The sequence below is a fragment of the Dromaius novaehollandiae genome, chromosome 18 (genome assembly GCF_036370855.1).
Source record: "Dromaius novaehollandiae isolate bDroNov1 chromosome 18, bDroNov1.hap1, whole genome shotgun sequence".
Classification (NCBI taxonomy): domain Eukaryota; kingdom Metazoa; phylum Chordata; class Aves; order Casuariiformes; family Dromaiidae; genus Dromaius; species Dromaius novaehollandiae.
This window is the reverse complement of record NC_088115.1, coordinates 3,831,443-3,854,326: the sequence shown is the minus strand read 5'-3', so window position 1 is coordinate 3,854,326 and position 22,884 is coordinate 3,831,443. Positions and strand designations below refer to the sequence as shown.

At 44.6% G+C, this 22,884-nt stretch overlaps 1 protein-coding gene across 1 annotated transcript in view; it reads right to left on the bottom strand.

Moving 5' to 3' along the window:
* Positions 1 to 474: 474 nt before the first annotated feature.
* LOC112995544 (protoheme IX farnesyltransferase, mitochondrial) overlaps positions 475 to 22,884 on the bottom strand; it is a 103,319-nt gene continuing 80,909 nt past the window's right edge. Inside the window, exons 6-7 of the mRNA XM_026120580.2 lie at positions 14,502 to 14,734; positions 475 to 2,799 (exon numbers count right to left, since the gene is read on the bottom strand). Coding sequence (XP_025976365.2) covers positions 2,360 to 2,799; positions 14,502 to 14,734 — 673 coding nt within the window. The 3' untranslated portion in view covers positions 475 to 2,359. The remainder of the gene's footprint in view (positions 2,800 to 14,501; positions 14,735 to 22,884) is intronic.

Sequence of the window (22,884 nt, the reverse complement as noted above, 5' to 3'; positions counted from 1 at the left end):
TTTGGCCCAGGAAATGAAGATGGCTGCCCTTCAAAACTGTGAACCACAGGCACATCCTTGGGACCTTTAGTTGAACTGTGTTTGCCAGGACGGCGCCCCGCACTTGCAGGCCATCCTGACGCCTGGTTCTCTAAGGACTTTGGAGAAAACCACAAACCTGCTCCTTCAGCACCACTTTCTGCCTTCTGCCCGCGTGAGCCAAACCTACGGTTTCTGCGAGCCGTCCGCTCTTTACAGGTTCCTCTCTCAGCTAAAGGCTCACTAAATTCCTTTGCTTTGCGCAAACTCTTTCCACTCACTAGCAACTTATCTTCAGCGTGCTTTTTGCACAATAAACAAGTACTTTGCAAGCTGTCCTTGCCCTTGCAGGGATCAAGAAGAACATTGTTGCTGCTTGAAACACCACAAAGCTACCATCAAATACCTTTACAATTATCTGAATTGTTTAAAACAAACAGCTCTTGAGCAATCATCTCTTTTTTTGTACAACACGCACTTTATTGCAGAAAAGCCTGAATGCATTTTCAAAACAAATTAAGGAGTTGCACAGTTGTATGGTTTCCAGACATTTCTATGAAGTGTTCCCCACAGTAACTTGAGCACAACGGAGCCTGTCAGATAAACAGTACCAGGGAACTCAATACTGTCATCTGCAATCACTTGAGAGAGTCAGGAAATCTTGCAACTGGTTATTTAAGAGCCATGTAAAACAGGTGGCTCTGTTCCTACGAAGCACCTCAGCCAACAGAGCAGAGGTTAACGGTGTCACCCCTGATTTACACCAGTGTAACCGAGACCAGAAGTCAGGCTTGGATCATGAAAGCACCCAGTGAAGATTTTACGTCAGCATGATAAGCACATGGTGGCAGATTTGTGAAGTTTCTTGAAGGGCTTTATTTGGGATCAGATTAGAGAAACTGTCTCCCATTTCAGGTATTACTACCAGCAGACGTCTTTGGATGTGATGCACAACGGTGCTGCCCAGGCCCCTTCCACATGGGAAAGAAATCTTGGCGTGAAAATGCGTCAAGTCATAACAGGCATTAACTACCACAACTATAACATAACCCTTGTCTACAGTAGATGCTGTTGTGTTTGGAAGTATCCCAGCTGGTCACAGTCAAACCCACCCCACGTATGTTCAGGGCTAGCCACGACCCCACAGCAGCATCATTAATATATCAGACTGTGGCTAGAAATGTATTACACTGTATCAGTTAACCAAGGCGATGCATTTTCCTAAGAGGACCATCCCCAACAACTTTTTTGAAAGACCCTGGCTGCATCAGCAATTTGAACATTATAATATTAGATAAAAACATCCCCCAAACCATCCTGTTTTTTAAATGTGTTTCCTTACTGATAACATACCCCAAACAAGGCCTCCGAACCACGGTGGTGTGATATTAATTATAGTTCAAATTCTTGATGCAAGCCCAGAGCCCATCCGGTATAGGAACTGACTCCTCAGTAGATGGGCATTTAGAGTGAACAGGCTGGCACAGGACACATTAGCACACAAAAGCCTTAAAACTACTGGACTTTTCAAAGCTTCACTAGAATAAACAGTAATGCAGATTTTCACCAGCTGAAGATCTGGCACACAGGGTTCAAACTCTAACAACGTAAGAACAGAAATTCACCGTGATGGATATACAGCGAAATGCTAAGAAGGTTTTCCAAAGTACGTGCTATGGAGTATCTTTTTATCTGCAGGCTGTTTAAATGCTGATGTGTAGTGTGCTGTAAGACAGTTTTCCTTATTTCTTTAGCATTGTGAAGGCTATAGGAAACCGAAATGCTACTGAAGTGAATGGGAACCTTGGGAAACATAACCAACTGACAGCCTCAGAAACTGAAGGCCTCTGTGTAACAACAGAGCAGGGACGGCATGGACTGAGACAACACAAGCTCACCCATCCCACCATGGGCCTCAAAGCTTAATTAGGAAAGGATGCTCATTTGTGGGGGGTGATAAACCATTCATTTGTCGCTTCCTGACTTCTTTGCCAAGGCTGCCAACGATGGCATTTGGTAAGTGTGCGTATGTGATTTGCTAACCGAAATCCTATCCACAAGACGTGAGATTGAGACCCACAAAGACTTTGGAAGGCCATCAGAAAGTGATGTGCTTCTGACAGAGGCTAGAATTTAATCTTTGATGAGTGAAAGGGGCCTGTGGCCCATGAATACTTTAAGCTCTCACGTCCCTTCCCTTTAAAAAGAACACAGAAAATTATCACATGAAGTGGTCACTAGGCACAAACGATTCCTCAAACAGATCACCACAGGCTTCCCCCTCCCGTAACTACTGAAATACACTACCTGATGTGTCATGTTGACGACAAGTAACTGACATTTAAGGCAATCTAATTTCTACAGCCCTGCCATGACTTCCACTGAGATTGCCTTTCTCTTCCTTCTCCAGGAAAGGTTTCTTGCACGTGAACATGACAAGCAGCAGCAACGGCAAATGCCACAGACTGCAGAAGAAAAGCTTCCTAGAACTGCTGCGGTCTGCATCCCTGTAGAACCGAAAGCCGAGGTAGGAGATGTACAGGTTAATAGGGAGTGAAATGATCGGGAAAGTCCACGTGGTCATGTCGAGCACAGGAGCCACTGTTGAGAGTCCAATTAAGGCCAAGCAGTGCCGCAGAGCCACTCGCCTGCACAGCCCTGGATGGGTCACGGACATCATGCAGTATCCTCCTCGGGAGTAATCTTCCCGCAGCCCCCAGCTCAGGGCGTTGAAATGAGGGAACTGCCAGGAATAGAGGATCCCTCCTAACAGTACTGCACCTGCAGTGGAAGAGAGAGAAGGAAACATGCGTTAGGGCGCCCAGCTGGGCCACGGCGAGGGAACGCTTCAGCAGATGTGGGCTTCACCTGCGAAAGCAGAGCTAAGAACCTGTGCAGGAGTTAAGGGATGCTCTGTCTTTAACTCACATAGGGTTATGCATGGTTCATCTTCTGTTTTTTGGAGAACTTGTTTAATTTCAAAAGCATTTCATTATGCTACTTCTCCCTAATGTATGACTGAGCCATTGCTAATGATCTCCGCACTAATTCAGGCTCTACCTGAGAGAAGATCAATAGAATTAAAGTAGAAATTGGGCAAGACACCGTTTTCCCAGGAGTTTCTAGAATCCACTCTCAGGTGCCCAAGTTGATGCATCCTGAGAAGGAAAAAGTCAATGGACAGAGTGGTGTGTCACATATATGTTAATAACCAGAACTATGGGGTCCTGCTCAATGAAATACAAGCAGAGAAGGAGGATAAGCTGGCATTCTCCAGAGTACTGGGAAAATAACGGTACCCCGATAGTCTGGAGCATGGCTAACATTAGTATTTGTTCATTGTGTGAAGACAGGAAAGTCCTCACAGCACTGGAGGTCTTCGATCACGGACCTCGAGGAGGCAGCAGAACCGGCAGAAGTGGCTAATGAGGTGACAGAAGATAGAGAACTCATTTCGTCAAAGCAATTCCAGCCACTTCGAAATAATTTGATCAAATAACTCCATTCACACCGATGAGCTAATTTTAAATTTAAAAAGGAGCTATCAATGTACCACATTTTTCACAATTTTGCAGCTATCCTCAGGACGAGGTACAAGGTTCATCGAGGCAGAGTGAGGTTATGTTGATTTCAGCGAGCTTCAGGAAGGCCCTCAGACTAAACTGTGTTCACTAATTTTGTCTGAAGACACAAAAATCCCCCAAGGCTGTTCCACATTATGAGCATTCCTGGATTTTCCTTTTGTTTCTCTAGTTCCCAAACACTCCACTCCAGCCTTAACACTTTCTTTCCATCTTCCTGCCTCCATGAGCTCATTCTTTCTGGAAACTGCTTCTCACTTCGGAGCTGAGAATCTATCATTTTCTTAATCATCTAATAGAAACAAAAACGGTAATGTGTGTCTCCACACGGGTTACGTCCTTCAGCTCTTCCTGAGACTCTCACTTCTTGCCTGGTGACTGCTAGGACTGCAACAGCAGTAAAAACTAAGTCACTCTCTCCTTTGAACTTCTTTGTGGTTCACATCTTCTCCATCTGTTTTGGCTGTATGTTCCCTGGGGCTGGGCATGTCTCGTTCTTGTCTTAAACAGCACAGCATGCAATGTTGTGGCGACGCAACTAATAACAATTTATGTTTGCAAAAGACCTTCTTTGCCCTCCCTTATCAACCAGTGAAGGAACGGCCCATCCGACTTGAATAAAAATGCAGTTTCCAGTTGCCTGTAAGATACATTAGCAGCATAAAACCCTGTCTCGTCATTTTTTAAAATGGGTAACAAATATTTCCATTAGGTGAGTACATGCCTCTGGAAGTTGATTACACTAAACACAGAGATAAAGAGACACTTATGTAGAGGGGATGCAGCTTTCAGAACAACGTTGCCTGCTACAGAATTATGGGTGATTTTCGTATGGCCTAAGATATTTGCAAATCCTGCGGTCTGAACCATCTTAAAGTCTGACCTTCAGGGGATGGATGCTTAGCGCCTGCTCTATAAATCCGAAGCTTTTAAGATGGTTCAAAATGGAGCATCCCAAAATCACCATTCGTTTCACAAAATCAAGGCCAGGGCCAAAAAAAGTAAATTTGACCCTAACAAAACAGGACTTGATCTAACTCCGCTGAAATCCCGGGGAAAGAACTAAGATAACAGTTTATCAAGGATCAGCACCCTCTCCACCAGGACAAACGACGGGGAAAATGCTCTTGTGTCCTTTAGCGCTTCCCTATTCGATAAACCTACGATAGGAATATTTTTCAGGTTTCACATCTGATGCCCGTTATAGACATTACCTTTTCCTAACTCGAGGAAAGGCAAGCTGCATTTCTCCATCAGAAGGGGAAACGTGAGCGGCGGGAGCCAGGGCCAGCACGCACGGGCGCAGTCTGCGCCTGCTTCCCACGGCTACGCGCCAGCCGCGGGCTACGTCCCTGCGTGCTCCATCCGTAACGCGGGCTCCGCTTGCTTAGTTGTTCAAACACCGTGCGCGGCCAAGCTCGAAACACACCCTAAACCTCAAACTCAGAAAACCCTTTAACAGTTGTCTAACTATAACACCATGAAAAAAAAAGTCATCTGGTGAAACTTTTAAACACAAACAGACCAGCTAAACTACTCGAGGCTGGCTTCCCATCTACACGGCTCTGGTTTTCACATGCCAGCCTTTGCGATTTAATTACTTTGATTACATTGCAACCATTGAGATAATTGATATTTTACCGAGAAGCCAAACATTCTCCAGTAAACCAATTTAATAGACCATTATGAGGACTGTAACTGACCCAATCCTGTTTCCCGTGTGCCCGGGACATCCTGTAATTTCCTTTGCACCAGCCGAGATTGCCCGGTTGCCGTAGATTTTTAAGTGTTGCGTAAGACTGATGGCTTGCAAAGCACGGCACGTGCTACAGTACGATTCAGTATCAAAAGACCCCAAACTAGGACTCCTGTCCTGCTCCTATGAAGCCCAGAGCAGACGTCGAGATACTCAGTAATTACTTGATGAATGTTAACTATGTCATGATCAGGTCAGCAGTATTTTTAAGCCACGTTATAGAGAGACCAACTCCGGAGAATTACGTGGTTCAAAATACTGCAGAGCCTACTCCGTTTCTCCTGTGTGCTTCCCAACAGTTTGGGAACTAAGCTTAAGCAACACAAATCTCCTTTTTCTCTGCAAGGTTCCTAATTAAGACCAAAGCAGGTAATCCACCACCGTCCCACGTGCAGCCGGCACATCCTCCGACCCAGTTCTCCATTATTCTTTCACCTTTGTGGGCAAAACAGGTATAAAATGTTTTTGTATTGAGTTCCTGTTGTTTAATCTTCACTCTGTACCGGCTTAAATCATCTCGAAAGTTACAAAATAGCAGAGAACCTATAGCTTCTACAAAGTTAAAGGTAAATGATAGATTTTACTGTTCATCATGAATTTTAAGGTTAAGCTACTATTATTTTTCTTAGATTCTTTTAAAAATATTTAAATAGTAATAATATATCTTTTGTCATAAGCCAGAACAAGCTGAGATTTTTTTATTATTATTTTAATAACTTGGATGAAGCCAAAATGTCAACTGGAGATGAAAAAGGCAGAAAATCTTGATTATTTCTTTCTTCAAATAGATTTTTATCTAGTAAAATACTCAAGTCCTACAAATTTCACGTTTCCTAAAACAAGCGAGACACTAAATTCCACGGTCATCCAGAAACTGCTTAGCAAGACATTTTAAGCTTCAACAAAATCAGTTAAGACTTGGCAAAAATTGTGAGAGGAGACTTCCAAAAGCCACTAGTGTTGCTGGGCTTGCAACCTGAAAGAGCTGACAGGCAGGCCATGCAGTCTCTCCTAACTTTGGTTAAAAATTCACGGTTTATTCCTTTTAAAGCCATTCATGAGTCAGAGGACCATCTCTCGATGGCAAAACGGTTCACCATAAAAAAGAACAGTCCAGATACATTGGGGTAAGGTGCCCTCAAAGTGTCCTGGCAACGTGCTTTGATAACCTCATCTGCCAGTTGGCCCAAATCTCAGGCTAGGGAGCAACACCGGTGTCTGCGCCCGTTCAGTCCTTGGCCTCTCCACCAACAAAAACATCTAAGAGCAGGGTACAGGAAGACGGTGTTCATGACGTGAACGCTGGCCACTGACCAACGCCCCAAGAGCACAGCGGTCAGATGGCCACCGCTTCTTGTCCTCCCTGTCCCGCGAGACGGCTCTGCGACCCAGAGCTGAAAAGCCCCATTCCCTGTTGTGAGCTCCCTGAACGACCCCGTCCGGTATCGGATGCACAGGCCATGCAAGAAACGGTGGGAACACTCAGCCATTAAGCTAACCATCCAACAGAAATCCTGCCTGGGGCATCATGCTGAACAAACTGTTTCGTTCACATGAAACAATCTGAGGACGGCAATCCCATTTTATCACCCGCTGCGAAGAAACGCTGGGATCCCGCTCAACTGTCCCCTGCTGAGGATGACGCTGTGCTAAGCAGCCATGCGAAATACGCCTCTTGCACGCTGGCAACGCCTTTCCCCACCAGAGCACTGCATATTTTGCACAGCTGGCGCAGAGAGCCCATCGACATCCAGAGGAAAATTTCTGAAGGTAAGTTGTGCCCGGGGCGCCAAATGACTCGAAGGAGCTGAGGTACAGGCTGGAGAACAGCGCGGTCAGTGCGACTGCGCAGCTCCTGGACCAGCTCGAGGCCCATCAACCTGCGCGGGCAGACGAATTTGGGCCTGTCTGCACAAATCCGGGCAAACGCGTCCAAGGTTATCTGCAGAGGCTCTGATGTATCGACATCGCGTTCCTGTAAACACGCCAAGGAATCGAAGAGCATGTTCTCTCCCCCGTCCTTCTGATTGCTCTTTGGACTATGCACAGTGCCTTCGGTTTACGCAGCGATATGCAAGGCTTTGGTGACACTTGCAAGCTCTAGTTAGGGCAAACACCTCTTTATTTAATCAATATAAAAAAAAAGGGGGGGGGGGAGAAGCTGATCTGTAGCATTACACTGAGGACAGACTCGCTCCTTCTGTCTTTTCTTCAGTCCCGCATCTGTCTGACTGGGAAGTGGCCAACCAAGCATTAAAATAAACACAGAATGGTTAAAATATCAGCTCCAAAACAGATGTTGAAATCTTATTGCATTTCCCAAAGCTGGTGTTTACTGCCTTGGCAACCTAAGAATGCTGTTTTGCTTAAAGCACAATTTTAGTAATTCTTCTGCCTTGAATAATGTGAAGGAATTTTAAAATTATTTCCAGACCTTGGCCTTATTAGAGGAAAGCACCGGCCTGTTGTCTCTAGGAAACGGGTTCGAGCTTGGCTCCCGCCAGGCGCGGAGGGCTCGGTAGCCGGAGCTCAGCCTTTCAACGGAGCGCAGCCAGGAAACAACCACACACCGTTTTACTCGACAGCGCACAACTGGCTCTTCTCAGTTAAAAGACGTCGAACAAATTACTCCTCTTTAATCCAGACAAGGTAGATTAGAGTGCAGCGACTTGAATTAGTCCAGCTGGAGCCACCTGCTCGGGAGTGACCGTGTCTCAAGGCTTGGCATTTTTCCCCCTTTTCTCCAGGAAATCAAACGTAGCCGAGGCAAAACATTCTTCACTGTGGCCCTGAGTGATTTTTGCAGGATGTCGCACTGGCATCTCCATTTGTGCTTGCTCGCCAGCTTAACACAGCAGCTTGCTTGGGCGATTTCTCACTGTGCAGCAATTCTGGGTGCAAAGGAAGATTTTTAAGTCTATACTAGTATCTCCTTAGTGCCTGTTGTAGATTCAGTGCTGGACACCCAAAGGTTTCTTTTGGAGAGCCATGTCCAAAACAGAGTTGTTCTGACCTGAAATACAAATATTGCTTTACTTGACTGGCGATAGCGTTTTCTTTTCGTGAAGGGAGAGTTGGAACAGGCCATAATTAATATCTTTCCTTCACCTAGTTTCAGTGATGGAAAATAACTATTAGTGTCAATCGATTGGCCTCGGATTACATGTGTTGGTGATACCGCCCAGATGAAAACCTCTCCCGAGGAAAAACCTCCTGCCTTACTATTTAATTTTCACAGTTGTCTTTGGGAGTCGAAAAGGGATCAGCTCTCCAAAATTTACATCTTAATCTGTGATTAGGGAGCGTTCTCAAATATCAAGGCGTTGGGGGAATTTGCTACCCACAAGCCTTAACGAAACCGGGAGAATTCCACCGTATTTCCCTACTGCCGCCATCTCCCACGCTGGCAGCAGAGCAGGACAACTGGCCCCTTCTGCTCCCGCGAGGAGACAAAAGAATACGCTGCCGATTGGGCCGGACGACACGGGAGCGCCTAAGTAGCCTTGAGAGGAAGACGATGGAGAAAAAAGTGTCATTTCTACAGCTTTACACAAGGTCCCTCCAGTGCAAACAATAGGGCTGGCTGTCAACGTAGGCACACGCAGCTCGGCACTCCGGTGATAATTGCGTGCCTTCAAGGTTAGGTGGTTATGTAAACGAAGGGCAAGGAGGAAAACACTGGAAAAAAAATGAAGAGCTTCATGGTCACAGGTTTCAATAGCTGCTTCTTTTGAGGGAGGGCACAAAAGGCTCGTGGAGGAGTGGGAGGCGCAGGGCTGCCATAGACTCCAGCCCTGGAGGAGATGAAGGCAAGGGGAGGGCAGATGCGCGCGTGGACGGACGAAAGCAGGCGCCCCGGGGCCCACCACTGCTAGGAAATCCAGCTTTCTCGCCGTGGAGAGATGTTCTTCGACGCTGCCTTGAAAAGGGGGAAGCCAAACTTCCTTGGGTGCACTCACCACGGCGAGGAAAACATCTGCCTGTGCCTATAGATATGCACGTGCATATACGCTTTTTATATGACCCGCAACAGGTTGTTACTGCTGGAAGCCCTGCACCTTTCAGTACAAATCCAAGCGTGGCTTTTTCTTGCTGTGCAAAACCCGATCAGGGAGGAAAAGTCAAGTGAAGGCACAAGACGGTGCAGCTTGCTCCTACCCACGTCAGGGAGAGAGGAGGAAAAAGCTGCTCCCTGCGCCTGCTTGGCCACTTCTTTGAGAAATGGCCATGGCTGGAGGAAAAAAAATGCCCTGCATAATTCACTTGAGCTAACCCCAGTACCATACGCCATAAAAACCATGAGCCTGTTGGGTAAGGTGAAATTCCCAGACCGTTCATACGTGCAAATGTGTTTTAGGAAGCGTTTGCCAAGGTTCGTCAAAGCACCAGACTCAGCCGGGGACTGCGAAGCTGCCCTGCGGTGCGCCGGCTCCTAGCTAACAGCACGCGTCCAGCCTCCCTTCGGGGCACCCAGCTCGGCCAAGGTTCGGTGCCGGCTCCCGCCAGGTGCGTGACCCGACCAGGGCACCAGGGCCGTGGTGCAACCCCGTCCCATCTCCTCCCGCCTGCTCCAAGCAGCCGTGGGCGGCATGGAGAACTGCCGCAGAGGTGATTTCACCGGGAATTCATCTTTCCGCTGAAATTGGTGCCCCAGCGGTGCAACCACCATGTCTTTTGTCTCCTGCGAAGGTGGAAAGAAAAACAAACAAAAAAAAGTCCTAATAACTTTTGTCCTAAATTTACAACAGCTGCTTAGTCCCTCTGCCTCCGTTTTTAGTTTTTACCCAAGCTCACTTTGTGTGCAATTAAGCTGTTGCTTTGCTCTCCCTCCTCCTGGCAGACAAGTGCTGCATCAAGGAGGGTCTAAGAGACTCCAGCAACTGCCAGGTTGGGCCACGGACCCCCCCTTCTCCTCTCTTTTTTTTTTTTGGTTACTAAAACCATCCATCTGCCAAATGTCACTAGCTGATAAGAACTGCCCATTTCTAAATCCCCGTTTGTAAATAGCTGTTGGCTGCCGTAATGAATGTCTGCCGTACAACACAATTTGAATTACAAAGCGAAGGCAATTTAAAAATCAGCCTCGCCGTGATTACAATGGGTACGCAGCCCATAAATTCCGTAGCCCCAGGAATTATTTAAATTTCTGAAAATGAAGGAAAATCAGTCCAAGATGTCTTTCAGGAAAGCGAGACCAGAAGTGGAGCATCTGAGATAAACTAAACAGTCTCTTGAGATAAACACGCTTTGGTGCAGTAAGACCCATGGCTCCGGGCCACCGTGGGGCTCTAACGTCTGCTCTACCGGCAAGGCTGTTATCTGCTCCGCCACTGCCACCTACTCGGAATAAATCCCCTTAACTGATAGGCACATTATGTTGAGGACCCCTGCTTGTCGCTTCCATCTAACTGGGTGGTTCATAGGAGCGCTACGGCACTGCGTCGTCCCGCTCCGGACACCGGCATGGCGTGCCAGCCGGGATCAGGCCTTCGGTGCACGAGCAGGCGAAGGTCGAGGGAAGAAGCGCAGAGCGCACACGTTGCGATACGGGTGACGGCACTCGGAAGCGTTCACTGCAGGTTCAGGCTGCTTCGCTAACTAGAAATAACGAGTTAAAACAGACATTTCCGAGAAGCAAGCAGCAGCGTTAGGCTAAAGAGAAAGGCCAGCAGCACTAGTGTAAGTGAAAACCTGGGTACGGATGTGCTCTTGCACGCCAAAATAAATAGCTCAGTTGCTTCCTAAAGATGTATGCGCTATGGGATATGCATGGGCTCCGCAGGACTGTGTCACGGACAGGAGGACTGTTGAACGTGGCTCCTGCGCAGAAGGAAAATATCATAGGAAAATGGGCACTCGGTTGAGCTTTTCCTCTTTCTCCTCTGTCTTTAAACTAACTTAGGGGCTTTGAGCAATTTTCATTAGTTTCATGCTAGCCCTTCTTTCATAAAATCAGAAGGAACGGTGTGAGGGCATCTAGCTTTACGAGAAAAACAAATATCTTTGGAAATAAAGAGTACTACAAAGGAGCAACGAAACCGCCTTTGAAGGAAGCAAACGTGTTGCTGCGAATCACAGCCTGGCAGTTAAGCCCTGCATAAATAGCCCAGATAGGTGGTAGTGATATCCACGTGATAAATTACATTTATCACGCACCTTTGACCATCTCACCTGCACGTGGCTCCCCCAGCGAGGAAATGTTAACATTCCAAATCTTTCATCGCTTTCAAACAGCTGCCATTAAAAAAAAACACAAAAAACCCCCCGAACCCACAACAAAGAGTTCCACGTCTTCCCAGAGATAACGTTATCTTTCTCTTTTGAAATGTGATGTTTTCCCTACGTTACATTGGCACAAAATCCAGGGTTGGTGGTAGGATGTTCAATCAGGCTTAAGAGCATATAAATAAAGAGCTATCGGGGCCAGAAATAGAAGCAACCATCACTGGGAACCACTGTAAAATCTGCAAAAGATGTATAATATAATAAACATAGGCAAGTATTAGCATCACTAGAAACAGAAGAGTCACAGGTTTTTATCTGGAATATTTGTATCTCATGCTAGAAGCTGTCAAGATATTAACCCCTGAAATAAAAAAGTTATAAATAAAACAAACAAAAACAAGGCTGCTCAGATCTAAGACGCTTTGCTATTATCTCCAGAGCAGAAAGCTAGGAATCAGCTTCAATTTATTCTGACTGCAGAAATGGCTATCCTAGAGTATACGTTACATATATAACACTTGGTTATCCCCTCTGATGGTAATTAAAGGTCTGCACTTAAAGATTATTTTCCCTAACACCAGCAACATGTACAACAATGTGACTGCTGTAAGATTACAAGGAGACAAAGTCCACAATAAAAAATCCTGAATGCAAACCCCACCAGTTGAGCTGTGAGAACCTTCTTTGAGAACCTAACGAACCTAATGAGAGCATTAGTTTCCTGACTACCTTCCTTCACACTCCTCTTTGCTACCGGGTGGAATAATCAGTCTTTTTTTAAATGAGGTGCAAATGTAGTTTCACACCTCTACCTAAAAACAAGGTTAAGTCTCCAAGCTAATTACACATTATTAATGAGCTCAGCAACTGCAGGCAGGCAGGTAAGAGAAGGGGCGCAGGTCTACGCTGTTGTGCGCGTCCGCATGCACACTCATATTCAGAAAGGGTCTCATTCTGCAAGGTGCTGAACCCTTTTTCTTCATGGTAGCAGAAAGCTTAACACTGAAAATCTTAGGTGACCATGCGGTTGTTTTCTTCTATTTGTCTCTCTGTTTTAAAGTGTTTTTTTTTAATACTACAATGCACTGAAATCCTAGGTTCAGGTCACCATTTTCAAGACTCTCCCCTAGTGTGCTTCAGTATAAAGACTAACATCACCTCAGTAACCTTTCTTTCACTACTAAATAAGCTGCCTGGCTTCATTGACACAGATCGGGAGATGACTGCAGAAAGCTTTAGCTATCCAGAACAGACAACACAACATCAGGTTAAGCACCAGCACAGACAACACAACATCAGGTTAAGCACCAGCACAGATCATTGTGTTATGGGTGAATCTACTGTCTTCCACTACCTGCACCATTGCCCGGGATTATCCCCTCGACAGCAGAGCTGGCAGAAAGGAACATGTGCAAACTAGGCTGCAAATTATACAGGAACAGCTTACTGCTTTACTTTACTGCTGGGGTTTACTGCAGTAGTTTAGGTGCCATTTCATAAGCAGGGGAGAAACCATGGAAAGTTGAACCGTGGCAGCTACTACATCAATTCTTTTTGGTGAATCGGAGCTCTGCGCTCCAGCTCTTCCAGGCTGGACTTTGCATTGAAGCAAGGTAGAGCAAGGGCACGTGAGAGTCATCTTTCTGCATCGACTGGGCAATAAGATGCTGAAGCCAATACCGAAATTCCTAAACACCGTAAGATGCAGGGTCTAAGCAGCCAGAGTGATATAGCTCTTACAAATATCCATTTATTTTGTGCTTTTAATTCATTCTCTTTAGAATCAGGGAGCTTCCAACGAGCTCTGATGCACACTCCTTAACATGAGACTCTATACATATACATACACACCATATATGTCTAAATATAAAAAAAAAACTTCCAAAGACATAAATAAACACAGGCTGTAAAGCAGTAATGCACACAATTAAAAAGAAAACCCCCTCCATCCTGGCTCTGGATTAGATCTGTATCAGAACATTTGTACACAGCCAATTCAGCCTGACTTTTATAGGAGGTGTGTAGCATAAATGAAGAATGGTGTGCTACGGATTTTGCACAGATTCTGATAACTTCTGTCTAAAAGGCTTGTTGTTGGAAGCACTATTCAAGTCTTAAATATGCCATGCTGTGGGATGAGTGTGTGCTAAAAAAAAATTCTTAACAGACCTGTTAACTGAACTTCATGAGTTTCCCTGGAATATAACTCCGCACAGTTACTTTGATTCTTAAGTTTCTAGCTGGCAGGAAAAACAAGCTCTAATTGTGTCAGCGTTTAGCTGTTGAAGAGATCAGAGTTTTATGAGGGATGTAAAAACAGTTCACAGTTACTAAAATAGAAATCTTCATCTGCTTTTCAAGGAGAGGGGGAAAGGAGCATTTATAGCTTAGAGTTTAAAAGTGTGCAATTAAGAAATACACCAATAAATTCATCCTAGGATATTTCCTGGCATGTGGAAAGACAGCGGTAAACACATCTGGGCATTTTCCTGCTGAAAGCTCCCGACTCAAAGTCAGATCCCAATATGTTTTTAATCCTCAGATTGCTTACCATTTTCTTCCACGTGAACCCCACTTGCTAACATAGCGTTTTGCTTTTAGACTTTTTTTAAGATGACCTGAACACATATTCAGTAGGACCATATTCTTTTATCAGCTGACGTATTTGTCTCTAAAATGCCCCCAAAGGCAGAACGATACAGTCGTGCTTGCTTCTTCAGTCCTCTGGCACAGGGCTGTAACAGTGAGTTTGGCGCTGCAAACAGTGGAATACATTGGTTTCTGAAGCAATACTGGATCATAAAGAGTTAGGCTTAAGAGAAAACAGTAGTTACTGCCTTTCAAGAAGGTGTTTTCAGACACCCAAAGGCAATGCAGACAAGCGCTCTCCCCCAAGACGAAACCCCTGGATTTTCACTTACCAGCATCGAGACTCCCCGTAGCCGCGGTCCACCCCATGACGGGGGGGATGGCGCCGACGACGGCTCCCACCCACGTGTTGGCGATGCTCATCCGCTTCATCGGCGTGTAGCAGCATGTGTACAGGAAAATGTTGAAGGCGCCCAGGGCCCCGGTGAGCGGGTTGACTCCCAACACCAGCAGGGCGATGCCCGGGACTCCGCAGGCGGCTGCGAAGCACACGGCGAGCAGGGGGCTGCGGAAAGAGCCGGGGACACAGGCGGTAGAGCGCTGCCGTAGCCCCTCTCCTTGCTCGTCCTCCCGCAAGCAAAGATTGTTGGGTTTTTTTTTAAACCAAAAAGTCCTCCTCCAGCCCAGATGTTCATATCTGACCCCCATCCTCATGCAAAACTTTTTTTAAAAAACGAAAGGCAATCTTGTCACAGGTTTGAAACAAGTGATTCTTATTCTCGCCATCGCTATGTTAACCAAATTAATTTAAACTCTTCGGGTAACTAAGCTTTACTGAGAGTTGGTGTTTCCAGCAGACTATTTTCTTTTACTTTGATTTTAATCTCAGTGAATCCTGAACACTGGAAAAAGCGCTCCGGGTTTAGCACAACTGAGAACGGTTGTAGCTTGCCAGATTTTTAACTGATTGCAATTTTCCAATGAATCCTTTGACTGAAATACAGCAGGATTAGACACAAAATTACGAAGCACTTAAGAGGAGAAGTGTGCATTCAATCATTTTGAAATTACCTCAACAGGAATATTTTTTTTTGAATTTACTGAGAAATGGCTGGATTTTTATACGCTCCCATTTACCTTGAGCACGGCACTAAGCAGGGGTGGCACACCAAAGCAATTCTGGTGACAAAACCAAAACTAAAACTTATTACCTTCTGAGCATAATTGCAATAAGCTGAAGATATTTTAGGTTTGGCTGCAAGCAGCAAACAATAAGGATGCAAATGATTTCTGCTGATTTCCACTGCACACGAGCTAAGCTTGGGAAAGGCTGGGAGTTCCTGCTAAACTCTCTACAAGAAAGCAGCTGAGGCTGATTTGTACATTTTTGCTAATAAGCTGTACAATAAACATCTAAATACGATAAACAAAGATTTTTTTGTTTCGTTTGCAAAACCAGACTTCGCAGTCACAACCGTGATGCAACTCCGAGGCACGTTTATTTGTGCTCCCTTGCATCCCGTAAGCATGTTTGCTGCTGGCGGAGGTATCTTTACACGAGCTTATTCAAGAGCAATTGGTACAACTCAAAAAGAGTGTTAAATGCGACTGAGAGAAATACCATGGCGTGGGAGACCTGTGGAGGGGGAGGAAAATGCCATTAACTGAATTGCTTTTAATAACCCCTACAGCTAAATACACACTTTTAGTCATCCACACAGGAGTGTAAAATTCATGTGCTTGCAACCAATTTCTCTGCATGAACCTCAACTTTACACATCTTGTCTCATTTAAAACTATGCAGCCTTTGTATTCTATGATCATGGCCAAATCTTTAACCCTAAAGTACCTGTTGCCAGCATGGCTCCGACCCTCTTAAGGAAAAGTCCCACCAACTGGTGGGGATGGATTTTAGAGCAGCTTTATCAGTAAAGAATTCTGGTGCTCAAGGTTTGATTTTTACAACCTTTGTCAGACCTAGACTGGGTGCAATTCCTAAATAATCCGAAGAGCTAAACTGAGCAAATCACACACTAAAGATCTATCTTCAATTTAAATTGGATTGACTGTGTCAACAAATCATTTTATCCCGCTTTTCAAATCCGTGAAAGGATTTTCAGTGACCGAGCATGCACGGAGCATATTTATGCTTTGCTTCGGCGTTAACAGTGAGCAGCCTCGGCGTTACTAATATATTACAAAAAAAGCCGGGGTACCGTGTTGCCACCCATCGACAATGAGATGTATAAAACCGGAGACTGCTCTCCTGAGCCACACAGGGAAAGGAAGCATACGGCACCATGTCCTTCGGTTTTACAGTTCGCTCTGCTCTTTTATAGCAGCGCAGCAAAACACAATCTGTACAGCAAACTGTCTCGACACTGACTTCAAAGGCCGTACTTTCAAGACGTTGCCCCTCCACAGTGAAAGCCTGCCTGGGTTTGGTTAAACAAGTCCAACTTGATTGATTCCTGAATAAAATAGAGTCACGGGGTGTAAACCCCAGATTTACACACTGCACACTCTCTCAAGGAGGCAAAAGATCAGTGTGACCCTACGGGACTGTGCTACCCACATTTGCGCCTGTGAGGCTCAGGGACATAAATGAGGACACAGTTTGACCTCACGCAACAAGCACTTTTCTCATTAATCAAGACTGAAGACTCTTCTACATCTCTCCCCTTCAATGCTATATGCCATGAGCTGGTCAGGGAAGAAGCAGCCACCAGCTTTTCCTTCTTCCCCATGCAGACAGGGAATGGAGAAGGCTGTGAGTACGAAGCTCCCAAATGCTAAATTGAGCCTTACATCTCTCCTACGTTCCTCACCTGTGGCAGCAATAGCCCAAACAGTGTGCCACCAACAGTGTGACACCGTGGGATCCCACTGGTGGATCTGAAAAACATCTTTAAATAACACGTCCTTATCAAAAGTGAAGGGTGAAGTTATGTGACTGAGACCTTCAAAGATGTATCCTGCTCCTGGTGGGTGAAAGCACATTTTTCTCTCCCAGTTTCTTCGTTTTTGCCTTTCTCAGAGGGAAGTTGCTGAAGAGGGTTTGATTATTGGCTGTAACAGTCCTAACAACGTCAGAGGACGGCATCAAATCATTCAGGATGGCTGTTCTTCAAAAGCAGTTGAACCATATTACTTTTATACATCTAGAAAGTATTGCATTTTCTACTTCTCTCCAATTAACTAGCATTCCTTATAAATCAAGAAAACATAAAATTCTCCTAGAATAGTAATTGTCTGACTTGTAAGTGCCTACACCAGAAACTCCAGCTGAGATCAGAAACTCAAACTGTGATCTAATGGTTCAGATTTGTTATTTCTACCCCATAAAACACTCCACAGATACAAAGACCCTGCAATACAAAACTGGGACCTTGCTTTCTTGGTGATCCATGAGGAGAATTCTACTCACTCTCACATTCATATGACATCTTTACAAGGTCTAATAGAAGCATAAGCAACTCTCCACTGGGAAAGAGAGAATATTTGAGGATAAAGGAGAGAGATTTCAATCACTGGTGCAGTTTTTTCTGCTTCTTAAAATCCTAAGAGTCACTGAAGATAAGACTAACCTTGAGCTTAAATCACCGCAGTTTAAGAGGTATTCTGATTTCTACTAGTTTATGGTCTGCTAGGGACCATTATGTGAAGGTTTGCTAAGACTCACCACATCTCCATCCTTACATCTGTCCAAACTCATGCACGCTGTGTGAGGTTCACTGATTTAATGCATGCCGCTTTGCCGCAGTGCCTTTATCTCACATAGGCAGCACAGGAAATCCAGGATCTTCATGCAGGATCAGGAGAAAAGCTGTGATGCTGCATTGAAGCAGGATTTGCCCCATTACCATGTCATCCCAGTACCCCCTACAGCATCATGCCATGATGCAGTTCAAAGGGCATCAGGGGACCAGGAGCATCGGATAACCCAATGCTTGGTAATTCACAAGTGGTGGTCAAAAATGTCTGTGGGGTCTCTGCTGATCTCCTTCATCCTTAGACCATCCCATACAATAAGGGCTGGCTGATGACAGGAACTGGTACATAAGCCTTGGTTCGTTTGGGTGTTCACTTATGCTAAGGGAACTGCTCCCATGGGAAAAGGCAATCTTCCATTGGAAAATTGGCCAAGGAGCCAGCTCAGAAAGCAAACATACTGAGTAAGAAACTGGGTTTTATGATGGATTCTTGGGAGGAGTTGGTTGCAGTTATTTGGCTGATTAAAATCAGACTCTGGAAAAAAATACCACAAGTGCCAAATGAGTTCTCTACAAATTTCAGCTCGAAAATACACAGTATGTCATCACACAGTACACTTCCTAAAGGAAAACCAAAACAGGGTAGTTCTGCCTCACGCCCCTTCTCTCCTTTATTGAGAATGTATATGCCGACGTATGCCTAGTGATATCCCTAAAGGACACTCAAATTCGACTAAAAGCTTATGAGAGAACTTTAGCTCAAGCAGAGCAAAAAAACCCAACCCTTTCCCGATCCAAAGAAAATTTGTTGACATTTTTCTCCCATAGAGTTCACCCAAGATGGACTCTTCCCGGTCCCACTCCACCAAAAGCATCCAAGAAGAGGAGGACGAGGAATAGAGGCCAATGTTTCTACTCGGTCAACTCAAAGCTGACACAGAGGGTTTCCAGATGCTGTTAATCAGGCTGGGGAGAATTGCTCAAGGATAGCCCAGTGCTGGTGGGGCGAGAACAGGGCATGAGCAGGAGGAATCCTACACAAGTGAGATTCAGGTTGCTGGCACAACTGCTGACATTCACACGGACCCTCACCCATCGTATCACCGATGGTGGCTTTGGACAATGCAGCAGTCTATTTTAATTCATGAGCAATAGCGTACATCTTTGAATCTAGATGCAACCCCTACAGATGGGTTGGTTATACGTATATAATGATCTTGCACACATGTGCATGAAGGATATTTATTTAATAGGCTCTGGAGTCATGGGTAATAGTACTCATTGACTCACAGCACTACTTGGAAAAACTGAGGGAGGGAAAACAAATTAAACCATTTGCCCATCTATAAAATTAATGTACTATCTTACCTATCTCACAGCAGCATTAGGAAGCCTGATATCTTTAAAGATCAATAGTCTCACCAATATACATGCTCTCCTACACTATGTTTGGCAAAACATTTTGTGAAGATGGCTGCTGAAGTACAGTTAGCCTTACAGCACAAAAAACAGCATTGAAAAAGGGGGCGAGGAAAGAAGAGTTGAAAGAAAATTGTGTTCCGAAAAAATAATCAAGAAACTAGATCAAAACCCATCAATATTTAGAAATATGGAAAACTCCACTATCAGCCTCTAATGCTTCGACCTAACTACATTGACACTTATACACAAATGCAGACACAAAGCCTACATGAATTGTGAATAGGTGCATTCATGCAATCAGCAGTTGTAGGCAATTCATGTTCAGATGTTATGTAAATATATAAGAAATATAATTTGTGACCTTGTCTTAATGGGAAATTGGGCACGCCAAACATATTTACATAAAAGCGTAAGCTTGAATGTAAGTGTCCATTTAAGACTGTCTGCATATTTTTCAGGTGAAACATAAGTGCTTTATATTTAAAAATTAGATTCAAAGCCTGCTACAAAAGGTAATAAAACAAATTCTCCCTTCTCCCTGTCTGCCAGAAACCTTTTATAGAAACATCACCCACTTCTAAAAGGCAAACTAAAAGAAAAAAAGCCCTTATGTTTTGCTGAGACCATACACAGACTACCTTAATGGATCTAAACATTAAAAATCGTGGTTGGTATTAGACCTTATCGACAACTGCCCTTGGAGTCACCAGGCCAGGGCTCCACTCTGCCAAACCGCGGAGGATGATCTAAACTAGGCAGGACAGGGCCAGAGATGGAAAAAGCACGGAGGGCAGATGCTGCATGCACGGTCAGACGGCAGCGCAGCGGTGGGGAACGGCACCTCCATCCACCACGTGGCACCGCACGGAGACACTTAGGTCCCATCTGCTCCGGCAGGACTCAACATGATGCTTTCAGTCATGCCCTAGAAGAAATGGTCTTTAAACTTTTGGGGGCTTGGGAAGAAAGAAAAAATATCCAATAGCTTGGCTCCCTGACTTACTTTAACCATGTTTTTGTGTTTTACACAAAAAAAAAACCCCACAAAATGGGGGAAAAGGGAGGTGAGAAGACATATTAAGAGTCATTTCCACCTCCAGAAGAAGTCAAGATACCCATCCTCCCTTTCCTTCACATGGGATTGCAACGATGGCAAATACTGTGCACAGACTATATCCTTTAATGAAACTGCAATGCTACTTACATCTTTTGCGAGACAAAAATAGCTTTTGGTTCTATCAGACGAGTTTTCTGTCAAGATTCAGGTTCATCAACGCCACCACACATCTTTCCCTCAGATCTATCATTTGTTTGCTGCTGCTGCCCGCAGAAACAGTGCTAAATTACCATTGACGTCCTAATGCTCTATGGGGCCACGTAAAGGATGCTGAGACAAAAAACGAGAGACTGATGGCTCAGATTAATCTCAACACTGTTACTCTGGACAAGAATTTCATCTGCATCTACTGTAAAAACAATTTGTTGCAATATAAGGAGGAACAGTCTAAAACAGTCTCAAAAGCTAACTGAAAACGGTGGAAGCTCCAAAGAAGTTATTTGGCAGAAAAAGAATATAGGTGTGATTCTCATCTCTGCAAGTTTGTTTTACCATTGCTGTCTGAGATACAAGTCCAGTGCATGAATACTGTCCCAAAAATATAATTAAAATCAGATTTCAGGAGTAAGCATCACAAGCTACTTATTATTTCTGGAATCTGTAGGTACTAAAAATGCCCCCAGACTAGTCACTGGTACAAGGCTGACAGAGGAAGCACTCTCCCTCCAACTTTTTCCAGGTCAACAATAAGTTATTAAGGTTTCTGAAGCCATTTACAAACTCAGACAAAAGCATCAGTCTGACATTTTTACATTTTTCCAACAACAATGAGGGGCTACAGGAACGGATGCACAAATTGCTTCCTTTCAAGTTTTTATGGGCACGAAAGCCCAAATTAATTTCCAAAGCGCAGAATGCCCATAAAAATCTGCAGGACAAAAAAACCTAATGCAGCTCAGAAAATCCTCATTCTCTGCAGCTGCTGATTCACCCCAGTTTTGCTCATCTCCTGGCATCGTTTTAATTCCTGCAGCCAGGCAACACAAAGTTGCCACCAACCAGCCCCAGGGTGGGAGCTGAGCCTGTGGTCATCATGACTACCAGGATCCTGCGCGATGACTTGGTCACCTCCCTCAGCTGGAGGAGCATCACCAAGGGATTTCTTTTTTTCACTTTAAGATCAGCACCCAAGAACTGCTGAACCCTCCCTGGCAGTTTTTGGAGATCAACCAAGAAAATTAAGGCCAGTAACCCCAGAGGTCACCGCGGACAGTCCCAACCCATGAGCACTGGTGATGCAAGAGAAACAAGATGCTGAGGGTGTTAACGCATTGCAGTAACCCATGACTGTGCAGAAGCCTTCCTGCTCCTCTCATTTAGGCAATGGGGAGGAAAGTCCATCTCCCTCACACACACCTCTGGATTGCGTTTGCGTAATTTCTAGCTCGGCTTCCCCTGATGGAGAGATGTCTGGAATCAGCAGCGGAGTTGTCTTCTGGCACTAGTGCCATAAAGTCAGCTGACTGCAAAAAAAATGAGCCGCATGGCTGTAAAAGGCACATTTTGCCACAAATAGCAACAGCAGCTTCCCTGAAAGTATTTTTGATAGAAGGCTAAAAAAAATCCCATTCTCATAACTTCCAAATTCAAAATAAGGAGAAAAGCTTTCAAAACCAATCAGCAGTCACGGCAGACAACTAAATTATGGCAATCTACCAGCAGTGAAATTAAATTTTAACTTTCTAAACAAATCCATTCAGGCTGCATATTTATATCTTTAGTAATAAAAACCATATTCATGACCACTGTCAACTGTAGAAGTTATACAGTAAAAACAACAACGGTCATGGAGACTGAAACTGGAACAACGTTGTCTGGACCAGTAGCTCCATCACTGACGATTCTTCTAAAATGATTCTCGCTTTTTGCAGAAGACATCAGATTAAACTCTAGAAATGTCTTACAATGTGACGGTGGATGGTACCAGATAGGAAAAACATCCAGGTTCAGATCTGAGATTTTAAATCCGCGTGCCTACATGATGACACATTATGACGCCTAGTTAGCACAGTTTTCTGACAGCGCATCTTTTTTTTATGAAGGCCTTAAAGCATGGCTGGAAAAACATTTTTCTCTTCAACTACAACTTTCAATTACAGATTTGATTAGTCTCCAAGGAGAGGAAATTCTTTCCAATTAAAAGGAAAAATAGCTGTAGCGCTGGCAGAATGGATTTATTGCTAGAAGACTTTTTTCTATCGCATAGATCTTGCTCAGTATCAGTCACAAGCTCCACAAAACACGAGCGATTCGCACTCTCACTTTTCCGGCCATCTCCCACAGTTACTTTGTGACTGAAGGTTATGAAAGGCCCAAGAACCTGCTGACAGAGGCTTAATCTTGCAAAGTACCAGAATATCATTAAACTGAATGGCATCTATCAATGAGCTAAAACGGTACTATTTTAAGAAAAAAAAAAGTAAAAAAAGATCTGACTAAATATGCATTTATGCTCTCTCAGTC